Source organism: Crocodylus porosus, unplaced genomic scaffold (assembly GCF_001723895.1).
Source record: "Crocodylus porosus isolate Cpor-Errol unplaced genomic scaffold, CroPor_comp1, whole genome shotgun sequence".
NCBI classification, from domain to species: domain Eukaryota; kingdom Metazoa; phylum Chordata; order Crocodylia; family Crocodylidae; genus Crocodylus; species Crocodylus porosus.
The window spans coordinates 38,948,016-38,968,576 of record NW_017728907.1 but is presented as its reverse complement, the minus strand read 5'-3'; the positions used below and the strand labels follow the sequence as shown (position 1 = coordinate 38,968,576).

The 20,561-nt window shown below is 41.2% G+C and overlaps 1 protein-coding gene across 3 annotated transcripts in view; it reads right to left on the bottom strand.

Annotated features, from left to right (window-relative positions):
• Window positions 1-20,561, bottom strand: part of TTLL7 (tubulin tyrosine ligase like 7) — an 82,053-nt gene that overhangs the window by 21,556 nt on the left and 39,936 nt on the right. For all 3 annotated transcript variants that reach the window (XR_002100240.1, XM_019531196.1, XM_019531197.1), the window contains 7 exons: window positions 19,624-19,718; window positions 18,406-18,553; window positions 18,243-18,316; window positions 16,265-16,400; window positions 15,190-15,276; window positions 9,150-9,345; window positions 7,828-8,111 (listed from right to left, as the gene is read on the bottom strand). Coding sequence is in view for 2 of the 3 variants with exons in the window: in XM_019531196.1 (XP_019386741.1) it covers window positions 7,828-8,111; window positions 9,150-9,345; window positions 15,190-15,276; window positions 16,265-16,400; window positions 18,243-18,316; window positions 18,406-18,553; window positions 19,624-19,718 (1,020 nt within the window). In the remaining variant the exon portion in view is untranslated. The remainder of the gene's footprint in view (window positions 1-7,827; window positions 8,112-9,149; window positions 9,346-15,189; window positions 15,277-16,264; window positions 16,401-18,242; window positions 18,317-18,405; window positions 18,554-19,623; window positions 19,719-20,561) is intronic.

Below are 20,561 nucleotides of genomic sequence, written 5' to 3'. Positions count from 1 at the left end.
TAGCCACCAAAACTCTGGCAATGTACCTCTGTTCTTCACTGTGACATCCTCTGATTTCCATTCCTAAACTTGACAGCTAAGTACAAGCAATCAATCATGTGAAATTACGCCACATTTCTATTTCCATCCATTCCTTATGATTAAAGGTGAAATTTTGCCCCTACTGAAGTCAATGGAAATTCTACAATCGACTTTAAATGGGCCAAGAATTCACAGAAATGTAGACTTAGATATGGACATATGGGCTATCAAGTCCAGTCCCCTGCAATTTCAGATAACCACAGAATAGATCATAAAATAAATCCAAAGGGTTCTATGGCTAGAGATAGACATTACACATGAACTAGTGTAAATGATCAGAAACTCCTTTAAACCTGTAACAGAACAGACATTCAGTGCACATAAACCAGTTTGAAAATGGCTGAAACTGGTTTGAGATAAAGCGGATTGAATGTAGTATCAGAATTAACAGATTTGGCTCAAACTGGTTTATACAATGTCTGTCCCAGACCCCTTGCTGGTTTAAGTTACATCAGAGATTCCCAGCATCCCGGCATGCTCTCTGGGCTGGGCAAGGCTCTCTGCTCAACAGCTGGGCTGGCCCCTTCACTCTGCTCCCTAGCTGGAGCTGGGGTGGGGCATGGCCAGACTCTGGCCTGCCATGGCCCCTGAGGCAAATTCCTCCCTCCATCCCCTCTCCCCCCTGCTGGCAAACCCTGCAGACCACAGCTGGGGTTTGCCAGCCCCAGCCACACCTCCACAGTTTTCCTGCAGCCAGGCAGAGATGGAGTTAATTCCTCCCTCTGTCCAGATTGCCTGCAGCCAGGGAAGGGATTAATTCCACAGTGATCCTAGAGCAGGAGAGAAAGGTAAGCTGCACCTGTAAGCCCAGAGCTAAGACATGCAGAACAAGACTGAGAGGTGAGAAGCCTTGGCAAAAACCTGAAAATCATCACACATATGTGCTGAAGATGGAGTTAAGGGAAGTTGCAGACATCTTCTGGCTGGAAGTTGTAGACCAAAGAATGCAGAGAGCTACATTTACATTATAAAGAAGAACCTGTAAAACCTAAACAACGCTTTTCTGAATGTCTGGCTTTAAGGAGACACTCTGCCCTCAGGATTAGTAAGACTTATGCAAGGCTTTCTCTTGTCTTCCTGCTTTACATTTTAAATTAAACTAAGCTGTGTATGCTGTGTTTTACTGGGCATTATCTTAGCTTAGGCAAAGATTTTTGGTAGTTCCCTGTTGTATGCTTTCCAAATTGCTGTGTTCAATACATGCTTGCTTCAGAGAAAGGACTTTTTTTCCCCATCCCCACTCCTCAGTCTGGCAGCAGCTTCCTCCCTCACCCCCAGCAGGTGGCCAACATCCTGTGCGTCCTTGCTAGCCCCAGCTGGTGCCTGGCCATGCCCCTGCGCTCTAGCAGGGAGGGGTGAGAGCCTTGGAGGACATCTCTCTACCTTCCCTTTGACAGTGGCTGGCAGACATGCTCTAGAGCCCCCCTGGCTTCTGCCTTGAGCCACTGCAGGCCCATGCCTGCATTTCCTGATTTAACAGAGAATGTCTGTCCAGTTATTTATCATTTTAAGCTGCACAGCTTAGACTAACCTGCAAAGAATCAATTCTGGCTCAGGCTTTTTGGATGTCTGTCCCTAGCCTATAAGAACATCCACTGCAGTCTTTCCTCTATGCTGTAAGCCATAAAAAAAAATCTCCCAAAGCTGTACGACAAGCTCAGGATCTTTTAATACAGACAATCAAAGGCCACACAAACTATACTGACTGATAACAATGCCTTAAGCTCCAGTAAAGGCAAAGGATTCCCAGAAAATCTGAGGAAGTAGACCATGGTTTATACCACAATAAATAAATAAATAAATAAAAATTTAAAAAGTTTAGAAAAATCCCAACCAACCTGACTGTGGGGGGGTGGGGGACGACGGGACGGGGGGACTCCAGATCTCACAGTTGGTTTAACTCTAAGTATTTGAGCAAGACAACAGCCAGACTCTAAGAATGTTTCTTAGTACCACTGGAAGCTCCTGCCTAAATTCCCCCTCCCCCCTGGAAAAAAAATAAGACAAGAAAATCAGAAGCCAAAGTTATAGATCAAAGGGCTAAAATTTCTTTATGGCCCTTTCAGACAACCTGCAGCTGCTCTGAAGTACTGTATCTACAATTCAGCATGGAAACCTCATCTTAGATTTGAGTAAGAGTCAGGGCAGGCCACAGCTGCACCTACCTGGGGGGGACCACTGGAGGAGGGAGGAAGTGCAGACAGACTAGCACAGGGGAGACTACACAATGCAGGGTGAGGGGAAAGCAGGGGAGATTGTACAGGGGGCAAGCACAGAGGACATCATGCAGATGTCCCTAGTTACCCAAGGTTGGTGCCTCTAAAATGTCTTGGAAAATTGCAGGGAAGCACCAAGTGAACACACAATTATCACAGCGTTCTTTGTCTCCAAGAACACAGCTTAATCATGCTCCTCATCAGCACACCATTTTCTGGAGCAGTCTTTTGGGAATGCAATGGGGAGATATGGCTGAATGAATACCTGAAAGTCAGCTTCTACATGGACAGGAGAAATAGAGGAGATGCAGCAGAAAATATGGAGTGGGGAGGGGTGGGGGAAGGGTCAGGATTGGGTGAGACTGTTCTGTTGCCACCACCTGATACTTGGGCACAGCAGGCCATGAGCCACCTGCCAGAACCATCCCAGCCCACTCTCCTGGATCAGAGTCAAAGCCTGGCAGTGTGCCTGGAAGATGGGAGTGGTAGCATTAAGACCAAGCGGTACCTGTGTAATATGGCCCCCATCCGATGGGCATGCCTACAGGTGCTCCTCTGTCCCCATGGTACTGCTATGTGCCCACAGCAGCACGTGGAGCTTTACTAACGTGTGCAGTGGCCTAGAGATTGGGCACACTCCCCTCACCACTGGAACCGAGAGGAATGGAGCCAGGGAGATGGCTTCCTGGCACAGGCTGCCATCAAGGAAGGGGCATGGAGTAACCTCAGCACAGACATGCAAAAAAAGGGTCTCCAGGTCAGCAACTTCACAGTGCTTTTCCAGGGTTGAAGGTGGTGCGGAAACAGGGACCATACCTGGGGCCATCCATGGTGTTGATGGATATCATCCTGTGGCTTGATTGTGGTGTCACTGGAGCTGCCTCTCTTGCCCTGTTCCTCTTGTGTCCAGAACCTGGTTCATGGACAGTTTCTGGGACACTGATCTGTTGTCCAGCTCCAGCCACACCCCAGCTGCAGCAAGGTCCTGAAGCCTTCCTAGCCCTTCAGCTCTTCAGGGGCAGCTTGCTGCTCCACTCCCATCCTTGCCAACTAGGCTAAGTATGCCTGGGATCTTCTCTGTCTGATTATCAGGCTCTTAAGGGGGTGGGGTTATCCCTGTACTTGACTGGAGCAGTGGAGCTGGGCATGAGTCACAAAAGGGCTCCTTGGAACCATGGGAGGAGGTGGAGTAAAGTATGTTGGGATGCCAGAGAACTGTGCCACAGCCTAGCATACAACCAGGAACTATACAGGCATTTGAAGAAAAAAAAAAGTGTAAGAACCTCTTGCAGATTACATATTCCTGGTTGGATGTGGAAGAATTTTCTCATGAATCCACATGAATACCTGGATGCTCATGACAGAGTGACATTTCTTCTGTTAGCAATGTAATGCCTGTCCACAACCTATGTCTCTTTACAGCCCCCCTTTGGGGACATCAACAAACTGAATCCCATAACCTTTATATCACAAACTGCAATTGCTAGCTCCAAATCACCCCAACCTATCCTATTACACCTTATCAAGGTCTGACTTGAAGCTATTTAGGTTCCTTGCTTCCAAACTACCTTGTTGACCCCAGAAACCTATGCAACAAATAAGGCTGTCTCTGACGTTCTACTTATTTTCAAGAGGATGATACAGGGGCAAACTTAGGTTGCTTGACACATTATAAATTCAGTTACAGACATCTGCACATTTGGAGGCTTGGTATAGGCCTTCATTTTATCTCTGATAAAGGTGAAACTTTAATTTGGAATTTCCAGTCTTATAATACCTATATATTTTGCAAGAATGACACTTATTGTATTAAAAGTTTTTCTGACTTACAGTAAGTGATAGATATGTTCAAGCTTAACAAAACATTTTGCTATGTAATATATAATGATGTGGCTCTGAAATAATGAGGCAGCAGATACTTCGTTGACACTGTCAGCTCTTGTTTATCCATATTTATAATTTGTCTTTGTGGCTTTCCAGAGTACAATTTTTTTTATATTGAGTTTTCATATTTTTAATGCATTTGGTTTTTATCAGTCTAATAAATGGCAATATCAGTCACTAAAATATTCTTTTTCTCATTATTCAAAGAATTGATAAACAGGTACTTTATCATGTACAAATGACTGCTCTTGAACATACTAAAAATTATACATAATCGGTTTTAGTTTTTCACTGTATCAGCAATATGCAAAATATTATTCTAAGTTGTAAAAACAATAATGCAATATTGTGAATAGTACTCAGTTCAGAGTTATCAGTAATCTCTATCACTGCTACTCTGTAAATCATTTTACTGACATTATTTTAAGAAATGTGACCCCTGTTCTGCCATAGAAACATGATTGTTCTGCATTCAAGATCTCTCCCAGTGGGAGAAGCATTCCCAGTGAAAAAGTGAGTATGATTTCTTAATAATGTTCATTTAAGTGAGCAGCCCATTTTAATGCCATATTGTGAGAGACTAGTTTTAATCTTTCAGTAATTTGTATTTGATGTAGAGTTGAATTAATGTGAAGAGAGAAATCCATATTAGGCCTGTCTCATTAAACTCTCAGGGTATACGTCTTGATGATAAAAAGGTACTTTTTTAACCTGAGGTGGCTAATATGATATGAAACGCACTCAATTCTTCATGGTGAAAACATACTTTTAGTACCTTGGTAGTCCTGTAGCCTGAATTTAAAGATGGAAAACAATTAAGGGGAAGGTGGGGAGATAGCTTGCTTTTAGAAATACATTTTTTAAAAGAGCCATTTTTCATTCAGCGGCAAAACACACAATGATCTTTACAACTTATGTTAGAAAGTAAACACCAGAAGCAAACTAATTACTATCCCAAACTGATTTCTCAAAAATTCCCCTCACCTGTAGAGGGACAGGCATTTAGGGCTGTGCAAAGCTTCAGTCACTGATTCGATTTGGAGATTCTAATTGATTCAGTGGCCAAATATCCAAATCCAAATTGAATCCGGAGACCCATTAAAAGGCCCAAATCAAATCTGAAGCCTCCAAGTCAATTCGGAAAAGATTCAGAGAGATTCGGATCAGCAGGGGAGAGGCAGGCACAGCTGGGCAGCTGCAGGTTCTCTCGCAGCTCCTTCAGCTGTGCCTGCCTCTCCCAGGCAGGGGGAGCTGCAGGAGAAGCCCCCATGGCTGTCCTGCCACGCCCCATCCTCTGCCCGGCCCAGAGGATGATCACAGATAGGCTGGTTAATGTCGGGTCACAACCTTAAACCCAGGGCCTCAGCTTACCCATCACAGTCAAAAATCCCAATCTTCTACCTCCCAGGCTGAGCATCTAGGCAGTATGCAGGTGGCCATGCAGGATTGGCTGATCGTTTACACCAGTGGTTCTGAACCTTTTTCAGTCAACGTACCCCTTGGTCTCAGAGTGAGACTTCACATACCCACTTTCAATGGGAAATTAATTTTGACCTGTGTTAGACAATGTATGAAATATATCTCACCTACCCCCTGATGAGGCTTCACATACCCCCTGGGGGTACATGTACCCCTGGTTCAGAACCGCTGCTTTACACCTTCCTATGAAATCATATGACTCTGAAAAGGAAGCAACCAGGCAACAGGGCTTAAACCTTCACCAAGCTGGTTCATCCTTGCCTCGTATTTCTATTGGCTCTCTGACTAATCCCTTACAGTGTTAATACATGTGATCTGGGGGGAGGGGGGGAAGCGCTTTAATTAGAGTGTCTCTAAAAGCCACTCTAAAGCACCTGAAGCATCTTGTATATCAGCATCCCTGCGCTTGAAAATGGCAGCAGGACACCATTTCTAAAGCCAGAATGACCTTTAGATAAAGTGCCCTCACACACTATTTTTGCTATTAACTGAGTCTGCTCCAACATGCTATAATTACAGTGTGTAGGAGCAGCCTCAATGATCATGTATAGGCGCCCTTAGCTAACAACCTGGCTTGCCCCCAAACTAAGGTTTCCATTTGACTCTTCATCTTTCTAATTCGACTCTTGGCTTAATCTCCTGAATGCCTAAAACCAGTTTCTTGACTCAGTTTCTCAGTCTGACCTCCTGGCTGCCTGACTCAGCCCACACCTGGATTCCACTCCCCTCCAGGTGGACACCATGTTCCCCGAGTGGTCGTCGAGAAAATGTGCTCTAGAAATATGACTGTTACTATAATGCAAATACCCACACAACTCTATGTTCTTGCGCTGTGTAACAAAAGATATTTTTGAAAAATCCTTTTATCTGGTCTTCCCTTTGGTGTTAAAAAAACGTTCCTTTTAATTAGACTATTTGAGTCCTAGAGCTTATTTACCATACAGATGGGTTTCAAAATAAGGCAGGTACTGTTTTCACCTCAAAGAAAAAAAAAAAGCAAGAGCTATCTGGATGTAAAGACATTGACTATAGTGTTTTATAGTGTCTTTTAAGACTGACACAGCTAGTTTGAAGGCAGCCTTCTTCTCCACCCCATGTGGTAATGTAGCTACACCAGTTAAAATTATCTGTGCCTTGTCTCCACTACGCTTTTACAGCAAGACAGCTCTCCCAATGTTCAATCATAGTGCACTTTGCAGGGAGGACACAGCCTAGGTCAAGGCTGTCCAACTTCGAAGCCCTCAGGGGCCGCATGCCCTAAAGACTGCAAACTAGGTGACTCGCACCAGGCAAGTACACATACACTCCCCCAGGCTGCACCATGTAGCCCTTCCCCTACTGCCCAAAACATGCAGCCCGGACTCATCCTCAGCTCCTCACACTGCACCATACTGCCCCACCCCCTGAGGCAAGGGCAGGAAGCAGCAGCCAGAGGAGGGAGGCGGAACCTGGAGACTGTCTGCTATTGTAGCTGAAGCAAAGGAGGGGTAGGGGGAGACAGTGGTGGCTGGGTAACAGCCTGAGGGCTGCAATTTAACCCCCTAGCTCAGGTGATAGTTGGATAGTCCTTGCCTACCTCTTAATACAAGCCCTCCTTTACCTTTGGTTTACCACGTCTACCCTAGGGATTTATGCTAGTGTTCACACTACACGAATGTAGAAACCCTGCTGGTAGAAAAATACCTAGCGTTTTTGAAAATGACAAATTCCCCAAGAACTCCAATAAACCAGCCTAGATTGGGGAAAATAACTTCTGCTTCCTGCTGTGCAGGAAGTCAGTTTGTTGTTCAGGTGTCTCAGGCACAAGAGCCCTAGCTCACAAATTCCTTCCTCAAAGATGTATAGTTTGCAGAGCTTTTAGTCCAGCCAATGTGCTGGTAACATAAAAGCAGCTCATCAAAAGCTCTCTTTTATGGGAAGAAAGGTCTGATGCTCTCCAAGAATCTGTCAAAATTCAAATGATGACAGTACCTCAGGGCTTCTGACCTTGAAAGGACTTGTAACCTAGTAAGAAAACTTGTATCAAATTAATGTCAAGAAAACTGTTCCTTTAAAAAACTGCAAAATCTTAATGAGGCATTACTATCCCATGCTGCACTCTAGAGCATTTTTAAAGATAAGCAGAACATGTTTTGAAATTGGTTGTCTGATGCTTTTGTTAACTTACCCCTGAAGACTGCATAGTGGCCAGGCTAGCTGGATGAACCATTTGGACTGAAGAGGAGCTCCCATTCCGATTTAAAGAATGGGACCTGTTCCCAGAAGATGGACGCTGCATGTGTATCGCTGGTTTGGCTGAATAGGGACGTTGCTCAGCTTGCGACTGCATAGTTACGATTGAGATTGAACGGGGACAGCTGACTGAGCGCCTCATAGGACCTCTGGAGGATGTGGAGGCTGAATATGATAGACTTTTCATATTTTTATTGGAAGGCTTCCAGTGTATCCTACCTGCAAACAAACACAATGTAGGAGGCAATTACTTACTATCCCTTTACCACCTTTTCTTGTCTTCTGAGCAGAGTTTGTTCCTATTGAGTAGTAAGATTAGGTTCCCTAATAAATATTTTATGTAAGTGTCCATTTCATTCCCTAAATCAGTCTTTATCAAAAGAGCTCAAATCCTCTTGCCTGTACACTAGTGTTGTCAAAAGGTGCATGATTCTGAGGCCTCAAAATGACAGAATCTATGGTTGCTGAGTTTCCCTTACATGGGAAAAGATGCGGGGGGAGATTTTGTTCATGGGTCCTATAGCTGCAGACCCAAGCTCCCATTCTGAAGGCTCATCATCCTTGCACAGAGGCATCGCACTAATTCACTCAACTGATGTCTTCTGCAGTCCTCAGTGAATAAAACATGCTGTTATAAAAAATAATTTTTTGTCAGTAGTGCCATAAATGTTTAGCTATAGAACAACCTCAATGCAATACTATTTTGACAATCTATTATAAAACACAAAGCAGCATATTGTACATACCAGGTTAGCTCTAACTTTATACTCTCAAAGCTACTGGACTACCAAAATAAAATCTTATTTATATCTGGACAGCAGCCCAATCTGGAAAAATCTTACCTTCTGGGCTTTGTGAGACAAGAGTTTGTTTGGATTTAATTTCCCACAAAATTCATGCTTAATAGCTTAAAGAAGAAGTAACAACTTGACTGGCAACTCTGCTAGAATTACTGTAAACAGAGGAGCATGGACACCACTTCTAAATATAGCCCATGTGCATCATTTTATTTAGTATTCTGGCAAAAAAAAATGCAGAGGTGTTTTTAATTATTAATTCCTATTTAACTTGATCCGGGTTTTAAAGAATAAGAATAAAACAAACCTGCTGGTGAAATCAGGTGATCCTGTGTCAAGATACTGCATGTCAATTTTCTGGCCTAATATTTTTGACACTGCTAAGTGCCACATAAAGGAATATCTTGTATAATTATGTGGGTGTACTGGATTTAAACAAAATTGCAATCAATTCGCTTACCAGATCGTTCTAAGGATTTGTATTTATTTTCTTCAAGATCATAGGTCACTTTCTTTTCTTTTTTCTCATTGTGATATTCCTTTTCAGCTTCTTCTTCCCATTCCGACATGTTGCTACTGCTGTCACAGCTACTTTCACTGCTATAATTCTTGTGTTTTTTTATGGTCTGTGCACTTTCTGGCATAGAACATAGGGGCTACAGTAAAAAATAAAATATACATTAACTTCTTTCATAGTCTGAAAGGATCATTGTCAGACCTAAGTCACCAACCAGGAAAGTCTATAAGCAGACGCTTAAGCCCCACTGAAGTACACTTGAAGCACGTGCTTAACCTTAAGTCATATGCTTACATATATTATTAAAATTTGGACCTTAATGAGCCTTCACTGACAACAGAAGTACACTTAAAACAACTAATATTTACAAGTTTTCACAAAATACTACAGCACGTTTTGATGGAATCTTCACTTGACAGAACAAACATCAGCACTTTCTCAGTGGTTCAAAATGTTGAAATTCCATCTTTTAATTGAGTTTTAATCCCTACATCTTTTTATGCAGGGAAGCTGTAACTTCTATAACTTATTAAATACAGTGATATACAGAAAACAAGTACAGCAAATAACTTTTGCCAATACATTTTTTAAAGAGTTAGGGGTGCACTGATAGAGATTTTGGGGGCTGATACCGATAGCCGATTTTTAAGGAGGCATATCAGCCGATATTGATCCGATTTCCGATACCAGCCCAGCAGCTTGAAGAACTGCATGTAGCTGGTAAGTCTGGTATGCTAGAAGGGGAGGGGGGAGGGAAGGGAAGGGGCGTAGGGGGGCACATCTAGGCCCCCCGAGGAGCGAGGCTGGGGAAAGCACTGCCCACAGCCGGGGGGAAGGGGCGGGTGTGGGACAGAGCCAAAGCTCATCCAGGGGATGCGGCGTGGTGGGGTGCGGCTCCCTCTGCTGCGCACTGCTCATCTAGGAGTCGCTGGTACGGCGCTCCCCTGGCAGCTCCTGCCGCTGCGCCCGCTGCTCATCCAGGAAGGCATGGGTGGGGGAGTGTACCCCTGGATCTGTGTGGGGCAGGGCAGGGCAGGGCAGGGTGGGCTGGGCCCAGGGATGTGCAGGGCTTTTCCTGGCGCGGCTACCAGATGAGCAGCGTGCAGCAGCAGGAGCTGCCCCCACACTGCTCCCCCCGGCCCATGCTGCTCCATCCTGTGCCCGTCCTACCCCAGCTGTGGGCAGTGCTTGCCCCAGCCCCTCCCAGCCCCAGCCTCACTCCTCCCACACTGCAAGGGCCTTGATCTGCCCCCCATGCCCTTTCTCTCCCACCACATCAGACTTACAAGCTGCCCACAGCTCTCCAAGCTGCCAAGCTGTGCTCCTCATTGCCTATATGCTGCAACGCAGCTGCATGCACACACAGGCATTTATCAGCCAAATTATCGACCACATCCGGCCGATTTCTGATATGACCAATTTCTTCATACCAGTGCCTATCCAACATCAGACTGATGTATTGGTGCAGCTCTATTAAAGAAAAAGCAAGCCTGAATGGTAGAGAAAGCAGAAGCAAACAGAGGGTGCCCTACTATGTAGGTATCTTAAATACAAACACAGTATTATGTCAGGAAAAAAGCCAAATGCTTATCTGAGCCAAATGGCCCAGCAGGCTAATGTGGTTAAGGCATGCCAGTTTCTATTGCCAAATTACACACCGAAGTGTAATGGTGCTAACTTCATATCCATCCAACTTTGACCCCCCTCCCCCACCAGCCTAAAAGACTCAGTACCCTTTTACAGCTGTCTTGTCTAGGGGGCAATCTTCAACATAAAGCCAGAGGTCTTGAACTTGCAGCTCTGGAGGCACAGCAAAACACTTAACTGCTCTGCTGTTACACCTCAACCCATGGGATCTTGTACCGTTAGGCAATTAATCTTGTGTCATCATGAAGTACTGGACAATAAGAAACAAAGAGCAGAACCCAGAGAAATTGCTGCAGGAACAATAAGTGCAGCTTGAGAATCTACCTTTCCCCATTAACCATAAAGCACACAAAAAGCAAGAGCATAAATGCTAACAATTCCCTCTGTTATATCAGTTGTCTCAAGAAGTCCTGAGTCTACTTTTCTGATAACTAACCATTTTTTCAGTTCACCAGATACAGGATTCTATATTTCGGCTCTCCAGTGATTCCTACCTGTAAGCCAGACCCTTCATTTATGGCCACCTTATCTTCTTCTTGCTATGTTGGATAACAAATGAAGCACACAATGCAAAAATTAACAGAGTAGCCACGTCAACCCCTTCCTTGGGGAAGGTCAGAGTTGGCTGAAGAATGCTGCAGTGTGAATTTAAATTGCCACATTATTTTACCATATTGTGCAGCACTGTGCTCAGATACTATGGTGATGGGCAACAGTATAAAACCTCTTAGATACTACTGATGCATTACGTACTTTACAAATAAATAGGCATGTTTTGCTGAGCAACCAAGGAAAGAAAGGAGAAAGATCACTACCTTTCAGAAACAGCACCCTTTTCTTACAACCCATACTATTATCTAGGATACTACAGGGTTACTGCTATTGTGTAGAATCCTGGGATTTGTTTTGACATCAACACCTTCCCACCACAAGGACCAATTTAGGTGCCCTATCACTTAGGCACTTTACCAAAAGTTAATGCTTTGCTCTGAAAATATCTCTATTCACCAGATTTAAAAAAAAATCTAAAAGCTAACTTAAAATAAAAATAAGTCAAAAACATAAAAAGCATTTGCAAGAAACAGAAAAGGCACAGATGACAAACAATAGATTCATTTGAATTTAGAATGACCTCTTACCAGTCATCTACCTCATTTCTCTGCTTCACAGGAATGATTTCAGCATTCTTAAACCAGCTATGATAAAGGAATAGTTCTAGCCTTTAATACCTGTAGTAAATGCTTTTTCACAACTTCTCCTAACAATCTGTTCAATTGTTTAGCAGTTATGATCATTATAATTTTTCCTCAAATGGTACATCTAAATTTTATCATTTAAAAGTAATTTGGTTATATTCCACATGAATGAAAAATGCTAGTAATGACTTATTTCCTCTAAAATATCTCTGTGTTTTGTATTTTTTTTGAAAATCTGTATGCAAATGTTCTGCACATGGAACAGGTGGAAAGTAATAAACATAAGGAAATAAAGCTTCCAACATGTAAGTGTGAGCTGCCCTCTAGAGGTGTTAAATAACACTACTACAGTCCCAGAACATTTTCAAGTTCAATAATGCTGTACAGCAGTTTGTTTTAGCTAACTCCAAAACAAACTGCTATATAGTACTGAATTTGAAAATGCCTACTTTCTCTCTTGAGCTCCTAAAAGGCATTAAAGAATGATAAACGTTTTTATGTATAAAGGACATTTTATATCTGATAGTTAAGAAAGCTCCTATGCAAGATTCAGAATATCTATCATGCTTATCTGAAGGAAACCCCTAATGTAGCAGGGGTTTCCTGAAAAGGGTGGGAAGGGCTGTCTCTTTTGAGTTTTGGCCTTCCCTTCATCAGGTCCTGTGGATGCTACACTGCATACTCTAAAGAAATCTACCTTTGTCATACTTTATGGGCAGGGATGGAAAGACAATGCTTTAAAGCTTAAAGGGCCATTTATCTTATGATAGGGTTATTAAATGTTTTTAAGTCCCACTGCCTAGTGAAGAAATAACTTCATTGACTGTAGTTCTGTGCTTGGGAAAGTGTATTATAGGGAGCAGTGTTGACTGTAACGGGAACACCAAATAATCCTCTAATGGGTATAAGCAATATTTTTTGCTGTTGTTCTAAGATGGCATTTTGGAAGTTGAACTCTTGAGATAGTAAGGTTAACAGTCTAAGAGATTTTCTAAATCAGTTTTGACAGCTTCTGTAAGTACCAAAAAGGTCAGATACAGTGTTATATGGGAAATTACTAGTTAATCTGAAAAAGATGGGGATTAATATAAGAATTGCAGGGTGGGCAATGAACTAGCCGAGAGGAGAGCCATAAACAGGATGCACTTCAAAAAGAAACTTTCAGGCTACACGGAAGTAATTTGTGGGTTCTACACAAAATAATCATACCACTGATCTTATTTAATAGTTTCTTAAACAAAACTTGGTACAAAATATAGGAGTCTCTTAATGAAATTTGCTGATGATTCACAATGTAGGAAGCAGCATCATTACAGAAGCTGATGGAAAAAATTGGGTGGCTTTGTGGACTGGACTAATAGGAACAGGATGAAATGTAATAGTTTATAGTCCATGGCCATGTGTTTAGAGACTGAGAACACGAGGTCCTTATAGCAGGAATTCTAACCCATCTGCTGGAAACAACAGAAGAGGTCTCTCCTGATATACTTTTGAATTCCATTTGCCTTTTTCAAGGTTACAACTGACTGGTGATTCAAACTCATCTTACGATCCCATAATAGTGGTAATGGGGGCCAATAGTAATAGGAAGGCATCAATGCCATTTACGATTCTAGCAGGACCTCACTTGGAATACTGTGTACTAGTCTGGTCACCCATGCTCAAGAAGGTTGGACTGAAAGCAGAGCAGAGATGTACTTCTAGCATGACTGGAAAAAAAACGCTATTTAAAATAAAAATAATGAGCTACCTACAGAAATAATATTCACATCAGTGTGTGCGCAAGGGTCCTTTTTAGTTCCTAACCTTGAAAATAGATTCACCTACCTATATGGACCCGTATGCAGTCTCAGTGCTATAGTCAGGGTATAGTCAGTATGATATTTTGTAAGGAAAAACAGGCTTTCCCACATTTGCACAAAATGTTCTGGGGAACAGAGAAAATGCTGTACAAGTTTTATATTCCTTTAGATGTAAGTCCACAAGAGTTAAACAACCAAACCTTTTCTCAACAGATGCTGACCTAAAAGTACTGCCATATGTAGGCAAAGAAATAGTTTAGATTTGATAATACAGTAATTTTTCTTTGGTGGCTGGTGGAAAAAATGTAGTAAATTTAATGCAAAAGTTTGGAGTGAACTATGTTAAAACTAATACAGATTTCACTTAAAATCTGTTTCTGGATATGGAAGAGGCTCTTGAATGTTGAACAATGATGCTTTTATCAGTTTAACAAGCCAAATATACATAATCATAATTAATACCCTGAACTTCCAAAAGGCCTTTCATTCAAAGTTCTTTAAACAGACAAATCAGTTAAGGTTTGAATACCTAGTTGAAACAGATCAGGGATCATGTCACCCACTATGGCGCCTACTCATGAGTAATGAGGCTGGTCTGACACACTGTAATTACAGAACATCAGAACAGATATTCAATTAATCAAGCCAGCTGGAGTGTTATAATTACCACGCTCCAGCAGACTCCAGTGTCTCGTGTAATAGCATCCCCGTACTTAAAAATGGCAGCAGGAGTACTTTTTCTAAAGCTTGTTCAACAAGCTTTAGAAAATGTGCCCCGCCACCATTTTTAAGCACATGGTCACTGATACACAAGACGCTCCAGATACTTTAAAATCTCTCAGAGCCACTCTGGTTAAAGTGCCCACCCCCTACACACTCCCAGAGCACATGTATAAATGTCCTTTGCTTGCAACCTCTGGGGCAAAGAATAGCAATTATCACAAGAGCACACCACCACTTCAAAGCTACTTAGGAAAGGAAGTAAAGAATTCCATGTTCCAGCCAATTAAACCTGCAGGTAGACAGAAAGTCATTTCTTGGGTTCAAATCATCCTTTTTCCCATGCCCTCAAAAACCTAGGGAAGGGGCTCTGAGGGATAAAATTTTTGCAAAGACCCCTTCCTAAAACTTCCTCCTTATAATTCCTAGCTTTAGTCCCTTCCCAGAATGGGCCACACAGCTACCTTCAAAATCCCAATAAATGCAAAGGATAGGACACAACCCTGTGCTTTTCCAGCTGCTCTGGCCCCTGGCATTAAAGCTCAAGTACAGGTCCAACCACCAGTTTGCCTAATATAAGTATCTTTGGTACAAATACATTTGGCATCAATCAAACACCTTGGGTCCTCGTTGCCTGCTGGATTTTCCCATGAGTTTTTCATCATCCAGTTCACATTGCTCCAGAAGATCCAAAATGTCTTCTTCCTACAACCATGAATGCATCTGTTATTAACACAAAGCAGTATTCAATCTTTTTTCCAAAGGTTAGCAGGAGCTTATACTGACATTCTGAATTGGTTTTCTGAATCAATCATCACTAAATTCCAAAATAATACTGTGTATGTTTGTACACATACTCTCTTATCTTACATACAGATAGAGGTATATGCATTTTTCCAAAAGTCAACTGTTTTGGCAAATGTGTATATTTTTGGGAAGTGATATATGCATCTCAAATTAGCTATCTACCCAATTACACTTAAACTAGTGCCAGCTATCCATCTGTAAGCTGTATTTGACGCTCATAAATTTGCTAATGATGGCTGTGTGAATGAACAGTGAGCCACAAACTTGTTAGATTGCCGAGGTTGGAAAGACTATTTCCCTTAAATTTGAAGTAATTTTTCAGTATTTCAACAATGCTTTTAAAAATGATCAAACTGACATGATTTAAAATATCTCTCTTCTCTCACTCATTATTTTCAGCTACATAACTGAGTAGCCAGGAATTAACCCTAGGGCAGGGAATCCCTGGGTATCTTAAACCTAATGGAATCAGCTCTGTGACAAGTATTTTCCTACCCAGAGCAGCACAAAGAGTATTCCCGAGCAGGCTAGGACACATAATTAGAGCAAGAAGGCAACAATTACTAGCTAATTAAGTAGTCTACGAGGTTGGAGTTTTTTTGGGGGGGAAGGGGGCTGGCCCTAGGCTGAATCAGATGCTGGTTCCACATATGGGTTAAACGGGGAGCTTAAAGTCATCTATTCTTTCTCTGCCCTGGGTCTTGTATCCAATGATGTTCAGTCAGATAAGTGCATCTGGTCTATTGTTTGCATGTAAAATAATAATAAAACTAAGGAAAAATTTAAAGAGTCATATATGGTCATTTTGTAATTGATCCTAAGCTTCATGCTAGGTCACAGACTTCCAAGATATCAAACTAAAACCAATACTTCTGCAGACTATTACCTTCATTCTTTTTAAAGGGTTATTCATCTCTCGCTGAAGTGAAGCTGCTCGCCCAGCTAAGAATGTCTGGAAAGCAATGGCTAACAAACTCTCATATTTTTCAAGTAACAGCTTATCATCAGGAGGGTAAATTCGCCTACAAAAAATATATATAATGGAGATGGAATGAAACACAGAAGTTGAGCTATACGCCATACACAGACTATAATTAATGTAACTAAGTCACAAAGTTCCTTACATGGATAGCAATTTATTCTATATTCTGAACAACAATCTCTAATCTAATTTTACCTAAGTGTACATATACATGTTTTAAGAGCAACTGGCTGGTTTTAAAAAAGCAGTGCTGATTCTACAAAAATATCAAGACTCAATTTTTCAATACTCACTGAAATTTCAACATCAGATGTGAAGGAAGCATGAAACATTAACAAAATATTGTATTCAAAATTTAGTGTTGTGAAATATATTGTTTTAGAAACCAAATGATACAAAAGAACTGGAAAACCTGACTAATGAACTTAGTTTTCTTTGGGCATGTTTATATATTAAAGTTTTAAGATGCATTAGATTTCTACAATAGCCTTTTCAGCATTATGTATAGCACTACTCACCATTAGCAAGTATGGTCTAACACAAAAATGTAAAGGAGTGACCCTGATTTTCCATTACAGCAACTATGACATTATTCTCCAGGTAGGGTTTTTACAACAATATAGAAATACAGGGCTGAGTGATTTATTCACATTTATCAAGGAACACATGGCTCTTCAAGAAATATCTCCCCAATCCATTTGTCATGAAGACCTGAAGCCAGAAACTGTGGAAGCTGGTGACTAATTTCTAATGTACCATAAGGAGTTATCCAAACGCTAATTCTGTTTAACATAAGCATGATATATGAGGCATATAGATTATATAAACCAGCATCATGTAATTAGTGTATTTTAGTGGTCTTTTGTGAATTTTCAATAAGGTTCTTTTCCCTTTCTCTGCCTCTCAATGTTTTTTTCACCTCAGAAAGTTACTTCTTGCTATGATCATCACTTAAATAGAAAAAAATGGGTACAGTCTCACTAGACTTAGGATTCATTTAGGCAGCATAATGAAGGTGCAACTGTAGATCAAACATAGGTATACCCACATTAGTTTTAATTTAGCTAGCAAAGGTAACAATATTAATGAAATATGACAATATAGGCTTGCAGCCAGACTATAAGATCTCCCAGAACCTTCCCAATAAAATGTACAGGACAGGAATTTAACCAAAAGTTCAAGACCTGCTACTGCCACTACAGAGAAAGTCAAACAGCTCTGCAGTAGCAACTGCCCTTCTTTATAGCGTTGTGTCTAATGCTGGAAAAAGAGGAATTACCATAATTTTATAAAATATTTGTTTTAACCAAAGATGAATAAATATACACAACCCCAGTGCACCAGGACCCTGGAATCAGGGAACCTCTCCCAGATTTGGGGTTTGGATTCTGGTATCTAACTGAACTATGCATAATACAAGAATGACAAAAATATTCACTTTTCCTACTCTCTCAATCTAGGGGTTGTTCTGTTAATGTTGCCCTTTTTCCCTTTCGGTGTTACTATCAAATATCAACTGCAGAGATTTCTGGCAAAACAAAGATTTCTCGTGAAGGATTCGATTAACACCATGGGTGATTTGCCAAGACAAGAAGTTCCCCAACTGGCCTATGGAATACTGCCAATGGTACCAAGTACGTGACAAAAAAAATTCTTTACAAGTCATTGCATCCCCTGCAAAGTAGCAGAAAACACCTACACAAACAAAATTCTTTCAATAGCGTTAAGCTGCAATGATGAACATTGTAAACATTGCATTGTAAATTGCAATGATGAACACTGTAAATTCTTCATCAGAAAATCACCATCCAGTCACAATATTTATTTCCATTATCCCTAAATAAAACACTGAATGCTGTCCACTCTTGGATAAAGACAGTACCTGTAGTTCCCCATGTGTCTATTTTCATGCTCTTCTTTGGAAATCTGTTTACGTACTTGTGCAAGTCTCTCTTTCTAGAAATGAAGAAAGCCAATTAATTAAAACTGAGGAACTACAATCCTTGAAGAAGGAAGAGAAGTAGCTGTGTTAAATTCTTTTATACCAACTCTTCTTTTCTCCTTTCCAGTGTGTGCCGCTGTTTTTCCCAATCAGAGGAACCTGGTGATAGTCTTTTCATTGAGCCTTGACCATAAAGTCTCTTTTGAGCCTCAGCTTTCTGTTGAGCTAAGTTTCTTCTTTTATCACTTGGCCTAAAAAAAAAGAGACAACATTCAGATTTGACTCAGTAATCCAAAAGGTAGTTTCCTTTAAAACAGAATTAAAGGCTGCACTGCATTGCTGTGAATGCAGCTAAACTGTTAGTCTTCTTATCAAATATTTTAAATATACTTGTCTGGTGCATTTATGGTATATGGCCCATATCATTCAATGGCATCTACACAGTTGGAAATAGTCCCTGAGGTCAACCCCCTCAGTTTTAAAAGAACTCCAAGCAAGCAGGCAGACCGACCCTACTGCCTGTGCAGAGTGCAGTGTGGACTTTGGACAGGAATAAAAATCTGTCCTTTCAGAACCAAGTGCAAGATCAAAACCTACTACACACTGTTGTGTCATAACCTGTTACAGGATACTTGAGCTGACGGGTATTCTATAATAAAAAAACCTTTCTTTTCTCCCGCCAAATATTATATGCTATAGATACAACATTTTTATAATATAATACTATATATACATACAAACACACACAAAATCTGTAGTAGCTATAGCATATAATGTAATATAAATAATTCTTAGGGCTTAGAGACCTTCAGCCTTAAATATTCTTGTATAAACCTCATGCTACCAACCAATGTACAAAGATGACCTTAAATCAAAATGATTTAAAAACTACATCTATAGCATCATTCTCAAGTTTATCATCATTCTGTGTTTTGGTGCTAGTGGAAACAGGCTGTAGTTGTGTACACCGCCACCACTGCAAATGAGTTGTGCACTGAAAACTAGAATGGTGACAGCCTTCCCAAGCCAGAGTTTATTATCCTCACTGTGAGACCTGTGAAAAAGATTATTAAAATAAGAATAAGGAAAGGCCAGCATCAAAGCTATCATCACCACCTTTTTGATATGCACACTAATGAGGAGTGAAGTTTACTGGATCAGTTACACCAGTGAAAATGATCTACAGAGAAGCTATGCCTTTCACACAATTTTAAAACTGGTAACAAAATTTCCCTTTATAGTAAATGTCCTATAATTTTCCAACAAAGAAGGAAAACCAACATAAAAAGAGCCAAAATAAGGTTTTTGAACACAGGTTTACCGTATGTTGAGAAGCTTTAATGCATTTAGCAGGACTCCTTTTTTCACATCATAGTCTATTTTTTGATCTGTTCCAAAGCTTGGGGCTCGATTAATCTAAAAAATTAACACACAAGACACTAGGATGTTTAAAGACAAGGTGTAAAATATACTTTTTAAAGTCTGTATTAAAAAAAACTGTACTGGAGCTGTGGAAATTAACAACAGGTTAATAACACGCACGTTAAAAAGTTAATTTCATGCTTGCAAAACTGAAAAAGTGAGAGCATTAAAAATCAGTTATCAACAGGCAGAAAACAACATTCAACCATAATATTATGCATTAGTAAATAACAATCATTATCCCAAATGACAGCATTAGTAAATCCCACTTAATCTTTTCTTTGATGGCTTTACTTTTGCTGGGAGGTTTATCACCCAATGTATCCTGATTATCTATTAGGGATGTACGAAGCTTCAGTTGCTGATTCAATTCGGAGGAGATTCAGCCTGATTTGGTGGCCAAATCTCCCCGAATCCGAATCGAATCAGGAGACCCATTTATCCCTCCAAATTGAGAGATTCAACAATTCACCCACAGAGGCAGCTTTATATGTTTTTTCTACATACCTCAAGGTACTAGACCCAGCTCATGAATGCTGAGATGGCGGGGCAGATAAGTGCGGTGGGGGGGCTGGACACTCAGTGGCAGATCCAGAAGTGGACCAGAATTACTTCTGGTCCACTTCTGGGTCCACCACAGAGGACCCCGCCCTCCCCCTTCCCATGGCTCATCAACTGGTGCCTCCTGGGCTGGGGGGGCACCCATGGTCCCTGTGACTTCATAGATTTCATAGATTTCACAGACATAAAGGGCTGGAAGGGACCTCGGGAGATCATCGAGTCCAGCCCCCTGCCCAAAGGGCAGGAAGTCAGCTGGGGTCATAGGATCCCAGCAAG